We start from the raw sequence: 13,628 nt of genomic DNA on the forward strand, positions 1-13,628 counted from the left end.
CACTGGTAAAAATTTCTTAGCCTTATTCAGCTTATGCATACGTGTTTTTTTTTTCAAAACAAGTGTAGTGATTCTTACCCTGTTTATGAGTCATTAGGAAATTTTGATAGCATGTTTGTAAAATCTTCAACATATTATTTGTAATAAGCACATAAAAAGTACTCAGTAAATGGTTGTTGTGTTGAAAATGTTGTTAATCTTTACTTCTTCACGCCATGGGGATAATATCTATTTTATAGAGTTGTTAGAGTGATTTAAATTTGTGAGATGATATGCCTGTGATGAAGGACACATAAGAAATGTTGGCTTCTTCTTGTTACAATTTAGAAGCTCTGATGCTGATTTGGCTGAGCTGCTCCCTCTGTTGTCATTACCTAATGAATGGGCTGTAGAGCCCTGGCTTTTTATTTACTTGACCTCTTGGCTATTTGCTTTCCTTCCTAGGTGACCTGTACATGGCTGGCCTGGCTCAAGGCATGTACAGCAACCTCCCGAAGCTCGTGGCCTCCCGCGATGGTTTCCAGGGCTGCCTGGCCTCGGTGGACTTGAATGGGCGCCTGCCTGACCTCATCAATGATGCGCTCCATCGGAGTGGGCAGATTGAACGTGGCTGCGAAGGTACAACCTTTTTTCTTTTTAAGCTACAGCCTTGTCGCAAGCAAGCCACGAGCCTCTTTGCTGCCTCTGCCAGTGGCCTTCTCCTCAGTCTATCCATCCATCATCATTGTCATTTGCCGTCCAACCATGCATTGTCATCTGTGACTTCTTGTCCCTGGTGGAGTATGTCAGGACATGTGCCACAGGCTCTATGAGTGTATGTTGGCAGATGTTTTCCCAGGATGACATACTTGCCAATAAAGAACCTTCCCTGGCATTGATATCAGACATCTCCCAATTTGTGCCTTTGCTTCTAGAATGGCTGAAAGACTTCAGAGACTTTTATTTATATTTTAATATAAGGTGAGCAGCAAACCACAGACTTTTTATATGTGTCACCCTTAATAAAATGCTTTTTAGCATTTTGGCTAAATGCAACTGCATTATTTAATGCATATCTAGCAGGAGATAGGGGAATGATGTCAGAATGCCATGATGATGGAAAGAACCTGATTTTTATTAAGTGCTTACTAGGTATCAGGCATTGTTAAGCAGTTCGTTTTTATGGTATAGTGACTCTGATGTTAGAAAGACCTACATTGAGGTCTAGGTAATAGCTAGGTGTGCTATTTGGAAGGTTACTTAACCTCTCTGAGCTATATGTTCCATTTTTTTTTCCTATAAAATGAAGCAATGTGATTTACCTTGAAAGATAGTACAAATGAATCCAATAGAATGCCTGATACATAGTAGGTACTGCATAAATGTGGGTTTATTGTTTACAAATACTATCTCATGTGAGACATCTAAAAACATTTCATGCTTACTCATGCAGAACAGCAAACCATGCTCAGCCTGTTTCTGTAGATGTTCCACTCTTCTTTGAGATATTAACTAAATTTTACAAGTCAATGATAAAAAGTTCTTAACAGTAAAAACCAACTAGTTTTGCCCGCAGAGAGCAGCAGTGAACACATTCTGTGTTCCCTGGTATCCTTGGTATGGCTGAATAGGTGACTGCCTAACTGAAAGGCAGGGAGATTACCCATGAGTCACTAGGACCTAGATGTTCATTCCTCTGGTTGAGTCTCATGGTCCTTTGTTTGTGCATTGTGTTGTGTTGTCTTTTGTCCCTTGTTAATTTACCACATCTATGAGTTCATTCGTCTCCTGTGTTCCACCTTAAAAAACCACTCCTGTTTTTTCTACCAACCTCCATCTGTGTTCTCTGACTACCTTGCTGCACATTTTAGTGAAAACTTCTCCTCAGCTTCATAGACTGGCTTGTAGTTAGGACAACTGTTTCCCTTTGCCTAGATGTCAGCTGCCTATGCTATATTAGCATAAGACTGCTTATTTCTACCACCTACGCCATTTTTCCTTTAGCCAGAAGGCTTCTGACCTTCTGTTGACCAAATGTGGTCTGTGTGTGTAGAGGACACAACATTGGGAATCAGGAAAAGCAGCCACTTTGTGTTCTACAGATGACTAACTTCATTCAACTGAAAAAAGAAATTTGTCTTATTGGCCTGTTCTTAGTTCTTTTGGATGCTAAAAGGCAATATTGGGATAGATACAGCATTTGGAATTAAATGGTCTATCCTACTTCAGAAGATTGTGGAATGATGGCAGTTCTAGTTTTCTTTGATAATTAACATATCAGGTTAAGTCAGAATATAAATCACATATTTAAATAAGGCACTATTCAAATGCTAAAAATTTTATCATGCCATCAGTTTTGCAGATTGAAAAGTGAAGTCATTCATTTAACTGTAAAGTAACATTGCCCAATAGAAATGAAATATAAATCACATATGTAATTTTAAATTTCCTACTAGCTTTATTTTGAATGATATAATGTAACAACAGGTAAAGTTAATTGTTTTTATATTTTATTTTACCTAACCCAGAATATCCCACATATTATCATTTCCACATGTAATTGTTATAAAATTATCAATAAATATATTACATTCTTTGATCATATTAGGCCTTCAAAATTGATTGTGCCTTTTATTCTTGCAGCACACCTCAATCCAAGCAACATGCATTTAAAGTGTTCTATAGCCATGTGTGTTTCTGGCCACTGTATTGAAAGTACAGCTGTATAGGATATAAAAGTTGGAGTAAAAAGAAATGCAAGTACAGTTTGGGATTAAAAGGAGATCTAAATTAACTTCCATAAAACATAGAGTATAAAGTGGGAAATGGACTCTATCCAAGATAACTTAGAGGGCAGCAGTGAGAACATTAGCAGAAGGAAATTACCCACCAAATTGGGGGAAATGCTGCAGCCCCATGTGCTGTTCGCCATGACTCATCACATGCATTATGGTGGGTCCCGACCTTCCTCTAAGTACGAGTGATTGTTCAAAGCCAGATATTGTGACTTGATGGCTCTCCCATCCAAATCTGTAGCAAATCCCATAGGCCTAATAACACTGCACTCTATTGCCATGGAGATAATTATGACTGAGCATTATCACTGCCCTACTGGGTGGGATGAAGTGGAAGGATGAGTGTCAGGGAAGAAGGTCCTTGTTTATTGTACACAAATGACTTAGATAATTAGCCTAAGTAACCAGGAAAAATGGCCAAAAAGTGGGTTAAGGTATAAATTACTGTCATTGGAAGTTACACCATTGTGAATAAGCCCTTATGAAAGATCCCAGGAGCTTTTTAGGGTTCTGTGGAAATGAAGCAGTGGAAGATAGTGAGGAGGGAAGTGAAGGGCCCTGAACCTTGGAGAGGCTGCTGCAGAGAGCTGTTGTTCTCCCTCCAACCTTTTGTACACAGCATGTGACTTCCAAGAGAGCCTTTGGGTATTAGGCAGTGTGAGAACCTCAGGTTATTTCTTGGCTTATTTCTAGGTGTAGAATAGTGAACAGGTATGGGATGAGATTTCATTACCCAAAAGTAAGGACCTGGTTCTCATTAAATGGCAAATATGCTTCATTCTCACATATTTAGGGTACACAGATCAAGACATGACATATGTTCTTGTTAAAGTCATTGAAAAATGACATTTTAAGATCCCTAAGTAGTGGATGTATGATTTTCTCTACTATACCTGGCCATGGTAGCACATAAAAGGCAGAAGAGCCCAAATTTATTTTTAAAATGTATGAATCCACTCTTCTTTGGCTCTCATTTTTTTGAGGCCAAACATATCTTCAAATAGGTTTTGATTTCATGTCTCTAATCTATTTCAGAGTGTAAAATTTAGAAGTTAAGTGAATTTCCTAGCCAATGTCTAGCTGTGACTTTTGACTTCTCTGTTTGAGCTAGGATATCTTAAAATAATGCCCGATTTAATGCTTGGCTGGTCAATGTCTCTTCCTCTCCTGTGGCTCCTTTGTTTCAGAGGCCAAGGCATTATTGTCTAAAAATGCTATTCCATCACCACAGATGGTAAACATCTGAAAGAAACACATGTGCTTCATTTTGAGACTGGCGTGAATGAATAAAAAGGACAATAGTTTGGTGCCTTTTTGCCCACAAATATTTGGGTTTGGCTATATTCTTATAAATTTGATAAACTGAGCTCTTTGGTGTTTTCAAATAAGTCACTCATTTTGATAGAAATGCCCTAACCTGGTGCCATGTTTCTCTGTGGCATCAGCAGCAGGGCTCAAGGTTGGCGGGGGGTGGGGTGGGGGATGGTAATTCCCAGGGGACTCTTCCATGCCCAGCTCCAAAATGCTCAGAATTATTTTTGTGGGCTCGGTCTGATTGTGCGCACTGTCTTTCAATCTGGCCATGCACCAGCCTTATTACTGGACCATCTGCCTGGGGGTTTCCTGTGTAAATGTGGGAGGGGTCTTGTCACCCATTGCTTGTGCTTTGTCAAGTCCATCATTTCCCTGTCACTGCTCTGCTGCCTTGGCTCTAGGGGAGACCTGCTGTGGCCCTGGTCTGTCTTTCCCTGTGTCTCCCTGTCTGTGTTGTCTCTGGTGAACCAGTAGAGCACTCATTTGTCTGTTGGAGTGATGTTGGTTATGCGGCCTGCGTTTTTATCTTTCTGATGTTAAACCCTGGTTTACTCTACCTCTTACTAACCTCTGGTTATTGTTTTCGCTTTTTCTGTTCTTTTGCTAACAAAGTTGCGTTGACCAAAGCTGACCTGCAAGGTAGAGAAGGCTCTTGTTCCCATTGCCACTTTGGACTGAAAGATGCCCTGTGTAACCCCTGACATCTTCGTTTCAGAGGGCTTCAAGCTGTCGTGCCTCTTAGACGGCAGCCACTGTGGGGAGGGGGCTGAAACCAGTGTTCTTCTGAAAGGGTGACAGACAGCTCACATCAATGCATGAAAAAGAACTGTACAGAGGAAATTCCATGGGGATTAAGAACATGATTTCATTTTGGGGGGAACCAAAGAGGTTTGAGAGCATCCTGTACCATGACTACACACAAACACATTAATCAATTCTGGAAATGATGAAAACCTCTGCAAGTGGTTGCCATGAAGGGTCTGGCTCCTTCCGATGTATTCACCATAGATAGAAGGCAGCACTTTGAAGAAGAAGAAGAAGAAGAAGAAGAAGAAGAAGAAGAAGAAGAAGAAGAAGAAGAAGAAGAAGAAGAAGAAGAAAAGAAGGGGGTACTTAAGTTCTTAATTTATTATTTTCTACGTTAGAAAGGTCATTTTCTAGAGCAAGGCACTTAAATGCTTGGGCCTTGTAAAAGAGAATATCATTTTCTCCTAACTCATTCTAAAGAAATATTTTAGGGTATTTGGGAGATATTAAATGTCATTAAAAAATTCTAGAGATTTATATTTCTTATTGGGGATTCTGGTTGAGCACTTTAGTTTCCTGTTATGTGATTCAAGGGAAAAAGCACTCTTGGGGGAAGAAGATCTTTCAGGTTTATCCCAAATACTCTATAAAATGTCCATATGTGAGATTTCAGTGAATATTTGTTACAGAAATTACCTCTTCTAACCCTCAGAGAGGCACCTTGTAAAGTCTTTAATGGTCCACTGGTCCTGTTGGCTCAGGGCTCCTTGACTCAGAATGGTAAGGGAAGAACAGGCATGTTAGGTATCTTCTGACTGATTGTCAGGGAGGGAACTGAGCCTCAGACAGCCCCTCCAGAGTGTGCAATCAGCAAATATTGAAGTGGTTAAGGCAAAAACCTCATAAAAGAGTGACTAGTCATCTAAAAGATCATTTATTTTGCTCTGACTTATTAGTCATATGCCATGTAGGTAACCCGTGCAAGTATCTATCTCTCAGGAGGACATCAACTAATAAGGCCCCTGTCTAGTCATCTCTATCTGTGCCTCATTTCTCCTCACCTCCTCTGAGAAAATTCTGAGTTATACTAAAATTCATGAAAAGGAAAAAACATACATTGGGCTAGTACTTTGAGAGCTAAGAAAGCTTTACATTAATATTCAAAGTATGTAAGTTGCTCTTGATGATATTATTTTTTATGTTTCATTGTCAAAGAAAGGTCCGTTACATAGCACTCTGTAAATGGGGGAAGGGGTAAGGAGGCAGGATTTGATCTACAGTGCAAGACAACCCCAGATTGTTGAAGCTCCTTAGGACCAGATTTAGTAGCGCAAACTACACAGCTGCATATCTTCCTCAGCTTTACTGTTCTTTAGGATGATAACTACATGGATTTTGAATTTCTACAACCTAGCACAGGGCCTCTCACATACAAACTTCATACACACCAAAACAATCTTCAAGTCCCATCCTAAGGAAAAATGGTTTGTAGCAATCATACCAAGAAGTGGAAAAGTGATTGATCTCCACAACTGTTACTAATTGCTTACCAAATAAAATTCACTAGTCTGTACAACTATTATTCTCTGATCTAAAAATCACTAAATTGTTTACCAAAATATCAACACAGACTTGGGAACAGGATAGTTTTGAGTATCCTTGCTTTCCTTCTTAGAGAAGGAGTCTAGTCATCAGCATAAATTTTAAGTTATTACTCTGTTGACATAGACTTTTTTCAATTCTTTGAATGACTTGACAGTCTCTTTGCTTGTGGCAGGAGCTGCTATTCTTTGTAATTATTTTGGTTCATCTTACTCTTTCCCTGTATTATGGCAAATGAGTTTTAGGATGCAAATGCTTTCAATTTTTATTTTCTGACACTGGCATACAGGCCTTCACTCATACGCTGGCTTTTTCCACTATAACCTGTGGGCACAGAGAGTACTAATTACCATTCAGTGAGAAAGGCAGTAAAACATAGACAAAGAAATGAGGCAGACAGAAATCCAGAAGCAAATGTATTCAGAAGGAAATACAATGGTGAGCTAAAGAAGTGGCATCTTAAGTCTGGATAGATCAATAGCTTGAATCCTCCTATCATTGTGTTGTTGAGTAGTGGTGCTTTAATTTTTAAAATTTCACCAGTGATTATGTTGTTCACTTTAGCAGGAATTGGATGTCAGCTACTCAGTGGCTGATACAGAGCATTAGGTACTAAGCTAGGTAGTAGGGATCTAAATGGCTTTGGTCTCTGCAGAGATGCAATCATTCACCTCAAAGAAGTCAGTAGATCAGCCAACAGTTACATTGCAGATACGCATTTTGCCCTATGAGCATGAAGGAGGCTAGCTGGACACTGTGAGCAGAGGGTGGTTAAGGTGGTTGCTCATGCAAAGTCTTCTCAGGCAGAGTTTGCACCTGAGTTGAAGGATGAGTATGTTTCAGAAGGATGAGTAGAGGAAGCACATGTAAGAGCTTGACAGGCTTGGGGAACTATAAGAAGATCAGCTGTGGTGAAGTAATGTGCACATGAAGATAGGATAGAAGATAAAACTGGGCAATCATATGGAGACAGGTGATGGAAGACTTGTCCTGTAAGGACTTGGGCTCATCCTGTGAGCACTATAAATGGAAAAGAGATTTGAGTTAGATTTTAATTGTATCAAATCACTCTGCACTCTCCAGGGTGGAGAATGGATGAAAGGGAAGGGAACTGAAAGTGGAGACCAGAGTTAGCAGGAAAGCAGTGTAGTTAAGACAGAGAGAAGAGATGTGCCCCCTAAGGCCTGTCCCTTTACGTTCCCAAGGGGGGAAAAATGAAGCCTCAAGGACCTAGGATGAAAGTGAGCTCTTTCTTCTGTTTGACCCACACTCCCCTGCTATAGTGTATTCTAGTTAAATGCATATACTTACACATTACACAAAAGGTGCCCTGAAAGAACCTCATTGACTGTCTTGATTTCAGGTTAGACTGCACCTCTGCAGGCTAGGAGAAGTTGTGCGAGCAGAGCTATCTATAGTGCTCTCCTGAGGCCTTGGGGGATGCTGCATGGCTTAGAGGTGCAGTCTGTATCAGGTTCCCCAAATAGAATGACAGTTTCTACATAACATTTAAAAGTAATTTTCTAATTTAGTTTTAGTTTTCAAGAGGTATATTACTGGAAAGGGAAATACTGACTAAAGTCTTGTCCATGTAAAAAAGGAGCTAGAGAACTATAAAGAAAACAGTAAGTTTCGCCTCTTAGGATTGAGGTAGGTGACATATTCACTGAGAAATAAAAAGAACAGCTAGCTCTTTATCAGTTAGGTGATTAATCAGAATAATTTCTCCTCACTTATCATTATAACTCCCCTTAGTAGGTTTTATTTCCAGAATCAAATAACTTCTTTTCTAGAAATGGAAGTTGACCAGGTACCCACATGATGGAGAGACAAGCGGAGGACTTGGAATTGATAAAATCTGGGAATAACTGATGGCTGTTTTGAGAAACTCAATGTATTGAGCTTGAATGTCCTAAAAATCTCAAGATTCTTTTAAGACATTTTAGTTGAGAATTGTTGTCTGCCTTTAGCAGGTGGATGAAATTTTAATTCTCCAACTTCCTTTATTGTGAGGAGTATAGTTAGTTTTCCATCTCATTTTCTCCAGAGTCAAAAGCTGAATTGCATTTTTCATTGTATTTTATGTAAGATAATGTAATACCTGATATAATAGAAATTGGTTCCTCCAAAATGGTTTGCCATGTGCGAAATAATAAAAGAGAGAGGAATTAATGTGAACATTCCACAGTGGCTCCTGCCTTTTTCCTTCAACATTTCATGAGCAAGGTTCACCTCAAGAGAACTATGTAAATAAGGCTTGCTCCCTGTATTAGTCAGCTTTTCCATTGCTATTACACAGAACCCAACATCCATAAATTTAAAAATGAGAGGTTTAATATGATTCATGTTTTAAGGGAATTCAGTCCATGGTCTGCTGGCCTCAGTGTAGAAACAAGGTGTATGTCAAAGCAAAGCTGCTTAGTTTATGGCACCTGGAAAGTGGAAAAGGGATACAGTGCCAAAGAGAAAGGGGCAAGGGACCAGACATAGACCCAGAGGCAAACCTAGAAGTGTGTTCCACCAATCACCTGGGTAGTTTCCAGAGCCAATCAGGTTGATACTGCACCCTAATCTCTGCACTATCTTAATTTGTCTTGTTTTGGGACTCTTCAGTAAGTAAACACCCAGCTAGAACAGGAAGAGAACATCTTTTTTTTTTTTCCAATGGCACTAATAATACTGCTTATTGAGAGACTGCTTGGTATAAGCACATGCTCAGTATTCGGCATGTTATGTCTCCATTATGACCATGACTTGACATGGTAATACAGTTAGGTGATACGTTGTATAGGTAGATACCATCATCTATTTCATAGGTGACTTTATAAGCTTTGCATGCAGTATCTCATTTAAATCTCATACTGTGTGAGATAGTGTAACTGGCACTGTAAAATAAAACTCCAAACTTCCCTCTGCTGAGCACACAGCTCTTCTCTTTAGCACAAAAGTGAGAGAATATGCAGATGCCAGCCTGAGGAGGCCAGGAGCCTGTTTTGTTTTTCACATGAAAGAGGAAGATGAGCTGAAGACGGCTGAAGTGATACAGCCAATGTGAAGATCTACACTGTCTCTCTGTGCTCCCCCTCTCCTCTGTCCCTTGCCCACCTGTAAAGAGTAAGGTAATGACTTGAGGCAATTGGACCCCTGTCTCCTCAAGCTAGCTTTGAATAAATCCCCCCCCTTTGTTAACAAATATATGGCATTCTTTGACTTGGTCAGTGGTGAAGAGACAAACTTTAGTGTATGAGTCTAAGTGGCTAGTAACAGCCGTAACGATTTCCATTTCCATTATGAAGATGGAGAAACTGAGGTCCAGAGTTTATGTAGTCAGGCCAAAGTCACGTTGCTAGGAAAAGATAACACTGGATTGGAAAGCCCATAGCCTTTCTCCCACTACATCTTACAGTGTCTCTGTTCTCGAAGCAGGAAACAAAGAATATCTGAGTGACTTCAATTCTGACTTTATAGCAGGCAGTTTTCTTATCGATAGTGTTTTAATAATTTCTAGATATTTTCACAATACTAATTCAAGTGTTTTAAGTTACCTTCTTTTTGTTAAGCATGGCCTTTGAGCCCTCCCGACCTCCCAATAACATACCCTCTATTGCCCGACAGACCATGACATCAGTGCTGAAAAAGAAAGGGCTGATGATGAGGCGTAATGACTTAGGAAGGCTTGTGCATGGTTTTTATACACAAAGTATGATCTCATTATTGGGCCTTTGTGACCCAGGCACTCCTGAAAAGAGTGTGGAGAAAGCAAGAAAACTTTCTGATATCAGCCATCCTTGTACCCTAGCAAACACTCTAACTGGGCCATTCATCGACTCCTGCCTCTCCACTGTCAAGGGAATGTCCCCTGGGTAAATCACTTCCTGCTGAAGGTGTAATTATGCTTTTCAGTTCATTAGGCATTGAGGACAGTGCTGTGCTGGTATCAGCACGGGGATTTTCAGGAACACTGCAAGCCGGGTGACATGATGTAATGTTATCGCTCCAAGTTGACAGTGGTGGGAACATTTTACACTACTAAAATCAACATGTTACACATCAGTTTTTTCCCCATGAAGTGCTAGTTATTAAGCATAAACCACTGATCAAAGGCTATTGGAGATCAAGACCCATGAAGGCATCTTAGTTTTATCCAGTTCCTGTGATCATTAAATATTTGTTTTATACCCAGTGTGATGAGAGAGTTGAAGTAATTGAGGAGAGTTAAGATGTTATCAAAATGGCCATTAATGTGAGACCTTATTGTCTTCACTCATCACCCTGATTGTGAGAGCTTTCAAACTCCCCTTGGAGAAGAGGAAGCCATGAGCAACTGAGCAAGCTTGACAAGAGCCTGTTCCGTGCCTTGCTAATCAGTGACAAGGCATAGGCTCCACCTTCAAGACACAAAGCTGGTGCTGGCTTAGTAATCTTTACACATTTTAATTAAATTGGGACATTTGAGGCATATTTTCGGTGCTGGGAACATACTTCTGGATATCAGTGTGCTGTGCCTCGTGTAGAACTTCCATTTCAAGGAAGTTCATATGAGAGATACTCAACTCCTGATCTTCTAGAACATGAAGAGGAGTTGACTAAATCAGGCTGCATGCGGTGCTGAGGTAGATTTGAGCAGTATCAGCCATGAAATGACAGTGTGGGACAGTTCTTAAAGAGAAAATCAGTCTGAGATTCAAGAATGATGGGAAAATGGTCACAGCCATCAGATTATCATCTTTACAAAAAACTCAAATAAAAGTCCCCCACAAGAAAGAAAAAAAAGACACAATTTTGGTTTTCAGTGAAGTAAAAAGAGAACTGGACTTTGGAAACCAAAGTACTAATATTATTAATAGCTTACTTAGTATTATTTTCAGACACATTTCAGTTGCCTTGTCACTTTCTCCAGTAGACAAAGAGAAGTCAGCATCTTTTCTCAATAACAAAAGTAACTGGGTTTGTGAACATTGATTACATATCAGATGCAAAAGTGCTGCTCACTGTCCATTGCAGGGCTTTCCTAAGACTTCCCTATGTTTTTCAGCTATCAATACTAATGATGACGAGGACAACAGATTTTGTATATATATAACTCCAAAGTTTTGTGTTAGCTTAGAATAGCTGGTATTTGATTTGGAAGAGTCTTTTAGAAAAAATGTGGTTATTCTTTAAGATGTGATTATATGTACATGCATTTGATAGAGATTTTGTTCACACAATTGGACAAAACTAGACCTTCCTGTTTTATTTTTCTTTTAACTTTGAATTGAAATGGTACTTGAACATTTTCTTTGTAAAATTACTTCAGTTCTTTAAAACTTTAAAATATTTAATACAGTGTATGGCACATAAGAAGTGCTATGTAAATCATATCAATTGTTACATTTGCGTTCTGATTTGTACAAGATAATCTTACATCAATAGATGCGTAATGAGAAACATTCTCGAAACTTCTCCCAACAGATTTCTCTCTTTTTTTGCCTTGAAACATTGATATCTATGTGAAATACATACTTTTAGTACATTGACATAAAATATATTGTGTTCAGAAATTATGTACTGCAACCATTTGAAGTAAAATTGTCATCTACAAAATGTTCTGAAGTCTAACCAAGGCTCTCATTAACACAACTGTACCTAGGCTTGGGGACACAAGACACTTCTTTTCCCAGCATCTGGTGAGAGGGAATGTGGCTCATCATCAAAGCCAAGGAAGAAACATAGTGGGACACTGCCCCAGCCCATTTTGAAAAAAATGCATGTTTTCAAGTAAAAAAATGTTTCTGTGAGGCTAATGTTGATAAATTCTACAAGTAAATTCTTAGTTAGGAATAAGAATGAATGAGTCATTTGAAAATACAGATGAGAGACAGAGAGGCTGTGAGTTCGGAGACGGCAAACGGACCTGCAGACAGGGATGGGCCTGAGGGTTGGGGCAGTGATCCTGGACTGGGCACAGCTGCCAGGAGCCCCTGGAAAGCCCCTTCCATCTCAGATCTCTTCCCCTGGCCCTGGTGGCTATGTCTGGGTGGGACCTGGAAATGAGCTTTTTCACCAGTACCCAGGAGATCCAGATGCTGCCCATTTGGGGACAACACCCTGAGCATCATGTGAGAGAGGAACTGAAATGGGAAAGGGGTGGCTGGTGCCCTCCATGCTGGGAGCAGGTAGAAGAACACAGGCTAGAGCAGGAGGCAGGCAGCTAGTGACTGCAACCTTGAAAGGAGGTACACATTCAGTCCCACACTGATGAGAAGCTCTTGAATGTTCTGCTGCTCCCCAGCGAAATGTTCTTGGATGGCTATGAATAAGAAGTCCTCCTGGATCATCTGATTCTATATGGTGTTTACTCCTTAGTGCATATAAGGATCAAATTCAGAGGAATTTGGAAATAACCTGTAATTTCCTCTATATTTGGTTTCTGAGCATGGTTTGACAAATGAGAAAGATTTACTTCTCCTTACCTGGCCAAGCAAAGCCATGCTCCCATCCTGAGGGCTGGATACCATCACCCCACACTGTTTTTTGCAAAATGCATGAGACAAAAAGCAAATCAGGGGCAAGTACAACTCAAATCAGGTCAAATTTATGGAAGCACTTTCTCTGATCTACATTATAGATTGAGTACAAAAAGACCTAGCCAAAGCATGTTACATGATTTCCACCGGCAAGTAGCATTTGAACTTTTGGTGATAAATAGTAAAAACTTGAAACAATTAGAAGATTACATAAGCAGAGGATGCTACAAAGCATGCTAAAGTGCTAAATTCAACATTATCATTTGCAAAAATTAATGCATATATTAAGTTCAGGGAGAATTGTTTGAAGTTACCGGGAAGTGTTTCATCTGAGAGAAGAATTCGGGCTGGTCTTTTGGAAATGGTTAAAATATGGAGTTAGAGGGGAGGAAAAGACATGGAAAAGGCTTTGTCTTCAGGTTCAATCAACTTGCAAATAATTATTGTGTTTTCCCCAAGTTTTTCCTATTCTGCTGCCTTTCAAGGGAAAGCTTTCCATGTGTTTCTGATTCTTGAATACAGTTGAATTATTAATCCATTGTCTGGTGAGAGGTATTTGGTCAGGGAGCCCTGTGGACTTCTCAAAAGCTTTTATCCTTTGAAAGAAGCTGTCCTGATTTGTCATTTTTAATGAAACTTGTATGACACAATGCTCAAGTTTAAGACCCACTGCGAACATGAC

General features: G+C 39.7%; 1 protein-coding gene across 1 annotated transcript in view; it reads left to right on the forward strand.

Moving 5' to 3' along the window:
* Nrxn3 (neurexin 3) overlaps nt 1–13,628 on the forward strand; it is a 1,580,164-nt gene that overhangs the window by 760,985 nt on the left and 805,551 nt on the right. The window contains 2 exon segments of the mRNA XM_087195138.1: nt 445–618; nt 4,701–4,727. Of these exon segments, the coding sequence (XP_087051264.1) occupies nt 445–618; nt 4,701–4,727 (201 nt within the window).

Source organism: Heterocephalus glaber, unplaced genomic scaffold (assembly GCF_053883595.1).
Source record: "Heterocephalus glaber isolate CG9 unplaced genomic scaffold, H.glaber_assembly_v1.0 deba00001608, whole genome shotgun sequence".
Taxonomy (NCBI): Eukaryota; Metazoa; Chordata; class Mammalia; order Rodentia; family Bathyergidae; genus Heterocephalus; species Heterocephalus glaber.